Source organism: Mustela putorius, unplaced genomic scaffold, assembly GCF_011764305.1.
Source record: "Mustela putorius furo isolate JIRA1106 unplaced genomic scaffold, ASM1176430v1.1 tig00003854_pilon_pilon_pilon, whole genome shotgun sequence".
Lineage (NCBI taxonomy): Eukaryota > Metazoa > Chordata > Mammalia > Carnivora > Mustelidae > Mustela > Mustela putorius.
Genome location: NW_025422006.1, coordinates 10,456,801 through 10,468,857, shown reverse-complemented (window position 1 = coordinate 10,468,857; position 12,057 = coordinate 10,456,801). Strand labels below are relative to the sequence as shown.

At 41.9% G+C, this 12,057-nt stretch overlaps 1 protein-coding gene across 1 annotated transcript in view; it reads left to right on the top strand.

Annotated features, from left to right (window-relative positions):
- The window catches only part of ALDH1A1 (aldehyde dehydrogenase 1 family member A1), a 52,582-nt gene that overhangs the window by 25,498 nt on the left and 15,027 nt on the right, over positions 1-12,057 (top strand). Inside the window, exons 6-9 of the mRNA XM_004769202.3 lie at positions 1,419-1,547; positions 2,941-3,054; positions 7,338-7,440; positions 9,396-9,580. Of these exons, the coding sequence (XP_004769259.1) occupies positions 1,419-1,547; positions 2,941-3,054; positions 7,338-7,440; positions 9,396-9,580 (531 nt within the window). The remainder of the gene's footprint in view (positions 1-1,418; positions 1,548-2,940; positions 3,055-7,337; positions 7,441-9,395; positions 9,581-12,057) is intronic.

Genomic DNA, 12,057 nt, shown 5'->3' with positions numbered 1-12,057 from the left:
ACCATTCTAACTGGTGTAAGGTGGTGTCTCAATGCGGTTTTGATTTAAATTTCCTTGATGGCTAGTGATGATGAACATTTTTTCATGTGTCTGTTGGCCATTTATATGTCTTCCTTGGAGAAGTGTCTGTTCATGTCTTCTGCCCATTTTTTGACATGATTAGCACTATTGGGTATGTACCCCAAAGATACCGATGTAGTAAAAAGAAGGGCCATATGTACCCCAATGCTCATAGCAGCAATGTCCACAGTCACCAAACTCTGGAAAGAGCCAAGATGCCCTTTAACAGATGAATGGATAAAGAAGATGTGATCCATATATACTATGGAATATTATGGCTCCATCAGAAAGGATGAATACCCCACTTTTGTATCAACATGGATGGGACTGCAGGAGATTATGCTGAGTGAAATAAGTCAAGCAGAGAGAGTCAGTTATCAATATGGTTTCACTTACTTGTGGAGCATAAGGAGTAACATGGAGGACATTAGGAGAAGGAAAGGAAGAGTGAATTGGGGGAATTCGGAGGGGGAGATGAAGCATGAGAGACAGTGGATTCTGAGAAACAAACTGAGGGTTTTGGAGGGGAGGGAGGTGGGGGGAGGGGTGAGCCTGGTGGTGGGTATTAAGGAGGGCACGTATTGCATGGAGCACTGGGTGTGGTGCATAAACAGTGAATCTTGGAACATGAAAAACATTAAATTAAGATGTTTAAAAAAAATTAGATTCCTCAAGATGACCTTTTGAAGTAGAGAGGATTTTTATCAGCATTTACAGATGATGAAATCATGTATGGAGAGCATGTAACTTGTCTGAGCTCACTGAGCTGGTCAATGATTGAGCTGAGATTTGAACAAAGTTCTTAGCCACCAGACCCTATACTTTTTGTCTTTAGCAAGATATTTGTCCTGGAAATAAACATTGCTACTACCCCTACTACGTATACACACAAGCACACACACACCCAATTTTTATTATTGAAATATAGTTGATGCACACTGTTATATTAGCTTCAGGTCACTGCTAACTATTATTATTGGGTACATGGTTACAACAAATGATCTATAAGGAGGGAGGAATAATTATAATTTTCAAAGATGTGCAGAAATGTTTAACAGGCCTGATTTTTAAACCATGCAGTATTTTTTTTTCCTCCAGTAGATGAAGAACTCAAAATAACAGCACTTAATAAAATTTTACGGTTCCCTTCCACTCCTGTCCCATATCTAGTTTATTTGGAGCTTTCCAGTGTTTATGAGTTGCTTTTAGCAATGAACCTAATTTGAAAACACCAGTTGATTACACAAAACTACAACAAGTATTATTTCACATCTATAGGTAGTAAATAATGTAGAAGTTAGATTGGCAAATGTGGCTTTCAGCAATACAAGGAATCAATTGTTCCTGTTGCTTTCTAGTGGAATTTCCCGCTGGTCATGCTCATTTGGAAGATAGGGCCTGCCCTTAGCTGTGGAAATACGGTGGTTGTAAAACCTGCAGAACAAACTCCTCTCACTGCTCTTCACGTGGCGTCTTTAATCCAAGAGGTGAGTTTCCCAAATCAAAATACGCATGAGAACTCAGGAGCCCTCCTTTACCCCATGAAGGCCTCACTTGGTGCTGCTGTAAACCACCTGCCAATGGCTCCAATCCAGATGAGAACACATCGAACATGGCCTCCAGCTGACATTGCTGGCAGTCAGCCGCCATGAACTTCCGCCCAAATGGGGACAAGAAGCCAGAGTCAAAGGCTTCCTGTCAGACAGTCACCTTACAACCACTTTTATTTTTGTTTCCTTAGCTTAACTCATGGATGCAAAGTCACGTTGAAATTGATGTATCTTTCTTTCAAATATTGAGATGAACATTGGTTTCTAACTGACACTAATGGATTGGAGGTTCCGCAGTTTTTTTTTTTTTTAAACCAGTCCCTCCAAAGGTTGGAGGCCTCTGCGCCACTATGCTTACTTTTAATATTGGGCCACATAATTTTTAAACATATCTATCCACGAGAGGACATATTTATGTTCCATTTTCTGTTGTGGCTTTCTCTGCGCTTATTTACCTTCTTGCTCAAACACCGGCCAAAACAAAACAAAACAAAACACATGAAGTGTAGTTTCATCAACTATCCAGATTGGGTTTCTCCTTTCTTCTTGCAATTTATTGCTCTTTGTCCTTCAGATCTTTCCAGAACTTAAAAACGAGGCTTTAGTTACTAGAAAATTTTTAAAAATCTGAACTTAAATCTTAAAACTGTTCTTCACTTCAAATTTAAAAGAAAGAGGAAAAGGGCAAAAGAGATATCAAAATGGGGCATTTTGATGCTAATAACATGAAATTTTTATGTGTCCATCTTAGGTACACACCGTTTTCTACCTGTTCGTTCTTTAACGGGAATGAAATCAATCTGCGAAGCTTCGTCATGCACAGGAGGACAGTTCTTATCTAATGTTTTACTGATTAAATATTGCCAGTACAAATTTGCAGCCCAGCTGGAATGCCCTGAACAATCAATAGCTAGAAACTGAAAATGTGAGATCCTTTTAGCTTCTTAGTTTCGCCGATAGGATAATAATTGCATTGTTTTCCTTCTCTGAGAATAATTTACCAAGGTCTTTTACACACACTCTCTTTCTGAGTTACTCTTATGAAATTTGAGGCAGCCATCACCGGGGCAATGATCCAGAAAAGTCAAACAGGGACTTCCTCCGACCAAGGAGAAACACTTCCCCAGTAAATAACTTGGGAGGTTATTTTAAGTAGGCCACAAAATGAAATAATAATAATAATAATAATAATAGCACTTAAATGAGTCTTGCTTGGTAGAGAAACTCATAAGCTCAGCATTGAGAGGTGGCTTTGATCCCAGACTCTCCTCTTTTTATCATGGAATTAAATACTCAGTTCTGTCCTAACCGTTTTACTCTTTACCCGCAGGCAGGTTTCCCTCCTGGAGTGGTGAACATTGTCCCTGGCTACGGGCCTACTGCTGGGGCGGCCATTTCCTCCCACATGGATATAGACAAAGTGGCCTTCACAGGATCCACGGAGGTAACATTAGCGACTCAGGCCAGTCGTGCAGAAGGTCTGCGTCTCCAGGGGTCAGAAGCATGTTTTGTATCACCGTTTTTAGGCCGACATTTCTCTAAAACAAAAGTTCCTTTTAATGATTTGTTCCTTATTCCAGGCTTCGTGCGTGTTTATAGAACATAAGCAGATGTGGGCGAGATGAAGCGGGGTTCCTGTCACACACCCGGCCTGCACGAAACTGTGTTTAGTGTGTGCGTTACTTTCCATGACAAGAAGTAGAGCCGATGAGACCCTGTCGTATGATTAGTATGGTTTATGATAGAAAATCTAAATTAGGCCACAGTGATTTGTATGAATGAATGTAATCGTATCCTGTAGATTATGGAAATTAAACAGCAGAACATCCCCTTTAGCTCCTTATTTGGGGCTCTCTGTTTCCTGATCATTCTGAAAGGGAGCCAGCGACTCAGCTCCCTCAGTGTTCCTGCTGGCTGAGCCTCACTTGTATGCCTCTCTGGCTCCAGCTTGACTTTCCAGAAGGTGAAGGACAGGGTGTCAGCTGTGGGCACTGCAGGAAGAGGCAGGAGGGAAAGAAGAGGGAACCGCCCGGAAAGTGGAGTTCGGGAGAATGGAGTCCCACCCATTGAGATGATCTTCTGTTGCAAGTAGAAAGTGGCAAAATCATACGGTATCAGGCAGAAGACCACTGGAGTCCTCCTGTTGGATTATGTGACACTGTGGACTGTTCAGTGCAAACCTCTTACTGGTTCACAGTATGAAAGATAATGAGAAGAGCCCCTTCTTAGAAAGGTGCTGTTACACGCAAGACACAAGACAGCGTGTTGTAAGATACTAAGGGCTGTACAAAGTGCTTGCTGTCAGGGCATTCACAGGAAGGAATGACAATGCCTACACAGGTGTGAGAACCTGCTCTGAATTTTGAAGAGTGGTTCCTTAAGTCCCCAGAGATTGAGAAGCAAGAAGAATATCCTAGATTACGAGGAGAGGCTAATTTGATTATTTTATATTCCTAATTAGAACACTCCGATGTAAAGAAACTTTTTTTTAAAGATTTTATTTATTTATTTGACAGACAGAGGTCAAAGGTAGGCAGAGAGGCAGGCAGAGAGAGAAGGGGAAGCAGGCTCCCCGCTGAGCAGAGAGCCCGATGTGGGGCTCGATCCCAGGACCCTGGGATCATGACCTGAGCCAAAGGCAGAGGCTTTAAGCCACTGAGCCACCCAGGCACCCCTAAAGAAACATTTACATAGAGAATGAAAATGGTAGAAAATCAAATTTTATTTTCCTCGATCTTTTTAAAACTAGATAAATACAAAAAATACTTTTTATGTTTCATAGACACAGAACAGAAAAGGTTTACATTCGACAGACCCCTCAATGAGTTGGGGAAAACGAATCCTGCATTTAGGATTCTGTGGACAAAACAACTGGGAATAAGACGTGGCAATAAGTTAAAAAATGGTGAAGTCACAGATCAAAATCATAGCAGAGGAGGTTAAGGCAGAAGGGTAGAAATTCCTCAGCCTAGCCTTCTAGACCTCCACACACATTTCCTGCTCTAGACCCCATCACTTCATGGGATCCCATCTCTACAGCCACTGCCTGTTTGTCTTGACCCATCCTTGGGCCCCTTCATGCTTTGGGGCACTTTACCTGCTAAAAATGGTAGAACTCTGAGATTAAAAACCTAGGAAACATCTGGGTTCAAATTTTGACTCTACCCCTTTAAACAGTGTGTCTTCCAAACGTTAAGTATCATTGCTACATTTGCAGTTCTCATTTATAAATGAGAGCAATACTATCTACCTTATTGTACAAAATGCAGTTGAAGGAGCTAGTGAGTAGTAAAATACCAGGCACTGTACAGGGTATTCAAATGTATCTTTTCACTCCTTCAGCCTTTTGCTCACTCGTGGCCACACCCACTGCTTCTACTGCTCTTCTAACATGGCTTCTACCACCTGTATCTTTTGTGGTCATGGTAGCAATGACCCTCTTTCTAAAAGTGTTTCTGGCAAGGTAAGAATTTTAATGTCCTATTAGACTCATTTAAAACAGAATAAAAGAAAACAAAGCAAGCAACAGAGTCCAATGAACATTGTGCAGGATGTGGTAAATTAGACCATTTTCATGAGCACTTGCTACTTCTGCCCCACATGGCAATGTGACAGCATCATGGAACATACTCTTTTAGTCTTGAAGGTTCTTATATTTCTTCATTGCAGACCGCTTTAAGAAAAGTGATGAATCTTCCCAAGTAAGAGAACAAAATCATGGGACAAAAACTGATGTCTCCTTGTTTCGGCTTCCATGAGACCTTTGGAAAAACTCAAACAAACCTTTTATTTGCCTTCGAAACTTGTACTAAACAAAAGTGTAACCTTCCTCCCCTACTCATACTTCTGGCTACTCTTCATTCTAGTTCTCTTGACATCTGTAGCTTTTAGGAAAGTATTAGTTAGATTCCCTTCCCTGAGACAAAAAATGATATACTTTAATAAAGTTTCTCAGGTAAATATTTCTAAGTTAAAAAAAAAAAAAAGATTCAGGGGCACCTGGGTGGCTCAGTGGGTTAAGCCTCTGCCTTCAGCTCGGGTCATGATCTCAGGGTCCTGGGATCGAGCCCCACATCGGGCTCTCTGCTCAGTGGGGAGCCTGCTTCCTCCTCTCGCTCTCTGCCTGCCTCTCTGCCTACTTGTGATCTCTCGCTGTTAAATAAATAAATAAAATCTTTTTTAAAAAAAGATGCAGAAAGAATTCAGAGACTTCAAAGGAAGAAAAGAAAATATTACGTAGAAAACAAAAGATTCTTAATCATCATCTTAATGAAAATTTAATAAGAAGTGTACCATGGAAGGAAAATGGTATAAAAAGAAATTTTCCGACAGGATTTCCCAACCGCAAGGCTAATCTTAGGTTCTTTTTATTAACCTATATTAAAGGATTTGATTTAGTGCACGACATCTTTAAATAAGATAAAAACTTTGGCAGATTCATTATTGCTGTGCTCTGTAAGGCACAGTAGCAGTCAGTTCAATAACCACCTAAAATTCAAACAGACGCTCAGCAAGCACCTGCTTATCTTTTGTTCAGTTGGGAGAGAAACTTTTTATTAAAATCTGATGTGTCAAATAGGGAAAGAAAAAAAAAAAAAAACCCAGAAGCAAGATAAAAGGAATCATCTTTCAAAAAGAAAAGCAAAGATCATTTAGGACGTTAGGACTTCAATAAAAATAGTAAAGAGGAAAGAGTTACAAAGCAGGCCAGGTCTGAGGGGTGGAAAAATAAAATAACTACAGCAAATCTTGATGGGACATGATCCACAGAGGAAAAAAAAAAAAATGAAAACAATGCCTTTCTCTGAAGAGGGGCAACTAGCATTAAGGAAGAAACCAGAACAGTAGGATTCCAGCTAACTGAAGCAGCAGCCCAGAGCCCAGATCCAATTTCTTTTTTCTAGCTCCACGGTTCAAAGGTGTGGAAGGAGACAGGAAGGGGGGTGGGGGTGGGGAGAGAGAGAGACCTGGCAAGCGACCAGAGTTAAACAGCCCCCACTGTGACAGTGTGTCCTGAGAAGTATGCAGGGACAGGACTTTGTCACGGCCACCAGCGAGGCGGTATCTGTTTGGGAAATTGATGGGTTTGCAAATAATACAATGCGAGGGAGACTGGGAATCCGTTCTCATGAGGGTTCCATGGGGGAGGGGGTATAAGAGGAAGGAAAAGTCGTGTCTGCAAAGACTCCACAGAGCGAGCTTCGCAGAAGGGTTCCGGTATCAGCCGGACCCCGAGGAAGTGTGGGACTGACGGAGGCCCAGGTCAGGGTAGACATAGAAGGAGAAACAGAGATGAGGTTCCGGGGGCAGTAAGTATGCCAGTTCGGACAGAACTCTCTGGATTTCAGTAGCAGGATGAAAAGCCTGGAAAAGCAGGATGAAAAGCCAAGAAGGTAAGTGATGGTTGGATCATGACGCGCCCCGTCCAGCAGTAGAAACATGAAGTTCTGATTAAAATGAAAAACACCTCCTGTCCTTTCTGTGCATCAAGATCAGCCGTCCTCTTCTCCGTATCTGTTCTCATGAGTGTTTTTCTGATGCCTCATGTTTGTGTCCGGACGGCGGGACCTTTGATACGAGAAGGTGCCAAATCTTGAGAAAAGCCACTTAATGTTTCTCCCCAGTGGAACTCAACTGTGGCACAGACCGCATATACATTTAAAGGCTAAATAAAGCCACCTTCAGGAGAGCGGGTTCAGCCTTCTGCTCTGTAATGCTGTATTCCAGGTTGGCAAGATGATCAAAGAAGCCGCTGGGAAAAGCAATCTGAAGAGAGTGACCCTGGAGCTGGGGGGGAAGAGCCCCTGCATTGTGTTTGCCGACGCTGACCGTGAGTGGGAGCCGTTCTTAACTTTTCACCCCTCATCTTGGTGTCTGGCAATGCCAGACCGTGACCTTGAAGTTTATAAAAGGGTTTGCTTCTAACATCCAAATGTAAGGCATTAACCAGAACCCAGGATGACTCTTGAAAATCTCTCCAAAACTGTCCTAAAATGTCATAAGTAGATGAGTCTAACACAGACACTCTTTCTTCCTGGTGTGGAATAGATGGCCATTTTTTTTTTTTAAGATTTTATTTATTTATTTGACAGAGATGACAAGTAGGCAGAGAGGCAGGCAGAGAGAGAGGAGGAAGCAGGTTCCCTGCTGAGCAGAGAGCCCGATGTAGGGCTTGATCCCAAGACCCTGAGATCATGACCTGAGCCGAAGGCAGAGGCTTTAACCCACTGAGCTACCCAGGCGCCCCTAGATGGCCATTTTTGCAGCTGAACTCTAGGTGACTGTCTTGTACTTAGGAGCCATGGTGTTTTTGTTTTTGTTTGTTTTTAATTCCATGCCTGTAAATATTAGCATTGGGTTAGGCATGGTGACGTACACCCAGTTGTGCTGGACTGGGACCAACTGGAGAGATGGCAAATGTCCCAATTTTCATCTCCCTTCACGCAGGGTCATACACACATGAAATGAACAGCCCAGAAGACAATGATACTTAGCATTTAAGGATTGTCTCTCTCTCCTTTTTTTTTCCTGGCAAGTGTGGTCAAATTTACATATATTCCATCTATAATTAGGATGTGACTCCACTATACAGTATCCCTGGTTCATCCTGATTATATTATTGATTAACCTCCCACAATTATTTCCGAGAAGGGAGTCAGTCGACAGTGACCAACTGTCAGGCATCCATCTCGTTCTGTCTTTGACAGCTGCAGGATGAGGCAATGAACAGAAATGGCCCAGTGTGATCTCAGCCGAAGCTTTTCAGAACACACTGCCTCGTTGTATATTCTACAAATATGATAAGAGTCCTGGTTTTTACCAAACCTTTCTAGAAACTGTTTCCACTCCAACTTAAGTGGATGTGCTTAATTCACGAAGTCAATAGAGCAGTACTCAATTGCTTTCCTTTGAATTAAATCTTCAACAGTTAAAAAATTAAAATGTGGAGAAAACTTTCTTCAGGTTGTTTAGGGTTTAGTGATAACAACTTATTTCTCCCTTTTAAGACCCATCCTACCATCTCAGATACATAGATAAGAAGAGTTTATGGGCATGTATGAAATAACATGGTGTATTTTAAGTAAAGGTGGAAAATGTTTTGTCTAGAACAGCACTGTTAAGGTGGTAGAGTGATTTCGACTATTATTTTCTTTTTCAGAAATACAACTTTTCCTATTGATCAGGGTGTCTAAAAATATTTTTAAATTATTTAACGCAATAGATAGTTCATGTTTTCTTTGTCATTTAGTTAAAATCTGAGGCGTGAGCTATTCAGTCATCTAACTAATGATAAGCAGAGATGTTTACAAAAACCATGTACAGGGTCGGTCATCTAGGTGGTGTAATCAGTTAAGCACCCACTCTTGGTTTCGCGTCTGGGCATGATCTCAGGATCCTGGTGGAGCCCCAGGTCGGGCTCCACAATCTACAGAGAACCTGCTTGACATTCTCTCCCTCTGCCCCTCCCCCTGCTCTCTCTTTCTCTCTCTAAAATAAACAAATCTAAAAGAAATCATTTATAGTGGGATAGGATCTTGTGACACTCTCTGTATTCTCAGTAGTCTCTATATTAATTTTTTCAGATTCCATATTCGTGGCTAATATTTCTGTATCAAATGAAGGATTAGAAAGTTTCATTTGTCACCTGGCCAATGCGGGGAGGGGGCGTTTGGATCTGTATCTGACCATGCATCTCACAGTGTCCTACTGCCCCTGAGAGAGATGCATACAAATGCGTCGTGTTTAAAAAGTGTCCCTTCTTCCGTGTGGCTGTCTCCTCTGCAGTGGACAATGCCGTCGAATTTGCCCACCACGGCTTGTTCTACCACCAAGGGCAATGCTGCATAGCCGCCTCCAGGCTTTTTGTGGAAGAATCGATTTACGATGAGTTCGTTCGACGGAGCGTTGAACGGGCTAAAAAGTACGTCCTTGGAAATCCTCTGACCCCAGGAGTCAGCCAAGGCCCTCAGGTGAGTGTACAAAAGAAGAAATAGCAGTCACAGGGGACAAGAATAAAGTGTCCTCTTTAGGTTTACTTTTTATTGAGTAAGATCATTTCCTTACCGCAGATCTTCCTAGGGGATCACACTGTATCAGTGTGGTGTTTCAAAAAAAAAAAGCAGTCACTCATTCCCAGTGTTAAAGAAAGTTGTGCAGCCCTGGCTTCATGTCTTGAAACAGTTTAAGAAGCCTGTTGGCAATCGAAGAGGTGAGGACAAACAGCAAAGGCTGTCACTGTCTTGTCCCCTCCGTCCGCACACCTCCTGATCCCTGCGTGCCGTCTCTGGCCATTGGAAGTTCGTGTGGAATCCTGGCATTTCTTTCTCCCTCAGGATCAACCCTTTGTCTCAGCTACCATCCCACAGACGCGGGCCGCTAGCATGCCTCTCAGTTCACGCCGGCCTTCACGCACTCTGACGGGCCTTCCAGTGGTGGCCTGAGTGTTCTAGAATGTCCCAGGTCTTGGTTTTGGGCAAACTTCTCATTTCCGGTGGAAAAGGCCAGTTGTGCCCTCAGAACCATTGTCAACAAGAGGGTCTTTCTCTTGTCCAAAGGCTACATTTGCCTCTTCCTTGCACAGTGACCTGTTCATTGTCTGTTACGCGAACTCCTGGATCTTTCATTCTGAGTTTACTCGAGCCTTCTGGGATCTTGATCTAGAGCGGCGTTCTCAACTGCAAACAGTTTTGCCCCTCACCGAGGAAATATTTGACAACATTTTGTCTCAACTGGGGTGATTGAGAGGGAGTGGTCCTACTGGCATTTAAAGGAGGGTGGAGGCCAGAGATGCTATAAACATTTTATAATGCACAGGAGAGCCCAACAATTAAGAGTTCTCTGCCACAAAATGCCAATAAGGCCACTGTTGAGAAATCCTTTTCTGGAGTGTAGACATTAAGCGTAGAGTCTTTATTCTTTCACACTAAAAATTATACACTGTTCCATGCTATTGATTTGAAATGAACACTGTTCTTAACACACTCACTAAGCCAAAAATAAATTTTATTAGCCAAAATTTATTGAATGCTACTATCAGCTAAACCCTGGGATAAGGACCTGGCAATGCCCAAAGGAACAAGAATATGCTACTTGACCTCATGGAGTTTACATTCTGGAAGAGTTAAAAGGCTGTCTTGGGGTTTTTCTGCTCATGCCAAGACAGCCAAGTAGGAAAACCTTAGGGTTTAGGCAATGCCAAATATTAAAACCTAAGAGCCCTAAAATAACTTGTCTGGTAAATGAAGTAATATGTGGTTTTATTTTAATCACATTATATTTATATTTCTTCATTGGTGAAATGATTTTCCAATTTGATTTCATAGACCAAAATATGCATTCTTTTTAAAAATTTTTTAAAAACCTGGAAAAATCAGTATTTTCACTTGCAAAAGAAGTAATAATACCCACATCAAAGGTTATAGCAATATCAGCAGAAGTGGCATCTTGTCCTAATGCAGAGAGATGGACTTTCGAAATAGAGGTTAGATTTTAAATCTAACCTCCCTGAGGCTCTGTTTTCTCCTCTGTAAAATGGAAATAGTAACGCCAATCTTGCAGGGTCACCGAGCTGTGAAATGCAGTAATCTCTACAAAGCATCTGAATGCCTGGTTCACAGTACGTGCCCAGATGTCTGTTGAGTAAATGAAAATTGCACGCTTCCATTTATACCTACAGTGACAATTACTATCACAGATCAATAACTTCATATATCTGCTCTCATTGGTTTTGTTGATCTATGGTTTCCAAATAATATGAAGGATGTCTCAGTATCATTTCTCAAACTGTCTTCTTTTTCAGCCCATCAGCCCTAAGGAATTAAAGAATTTGCACATTCAAACACATCAAAACGTATACTTTGAGACTATTACAATGCCATGCCCTATTACATTTCATAGACTAGCCCATGAGCTAATGGCCCATCACACAGTAAAGAGCCCTTGCTACATCCTAGCCTTACTGAGAAGTTCCTGAGGGCCATAAGGAAAGCCAAATCCAGATATGGCCAGTCTGAAACCTTCTGAGGAAGATTTGTATTTACGGTGAAGCAAAATTAGCCAGACTACACGGAGTATGTCTGTAGGTATAACTGAAAACTTCCATCACTAAGACTAAACTCTTGTGCAATGTTCTCGATCTTTCCTGTGCATTTGAATCACCTGCGAGTCTCATTAAAAATGCAAATTCTGATGCAGCAGGTCTTGGGTGAGGCCTAAGAAATGCATTTTGCCACCAAGAAATGTGAGGGTTGCTGGTTAGAATACCATATTGTTGATAGCCTGACGCTGCACTATGAATTCCTGTATTCTTAGAAGTTACTGACCATCTAAGTTTTCCAACAAAGAAATCCGTTCAGCCTTTACCTTCCAGTTAATAAGCAAGAGTAGGACTGTCCCCAAATATCCACTCTGGCCACAGGCAGGGAAAAGTTAGAACTTAGGAAATACA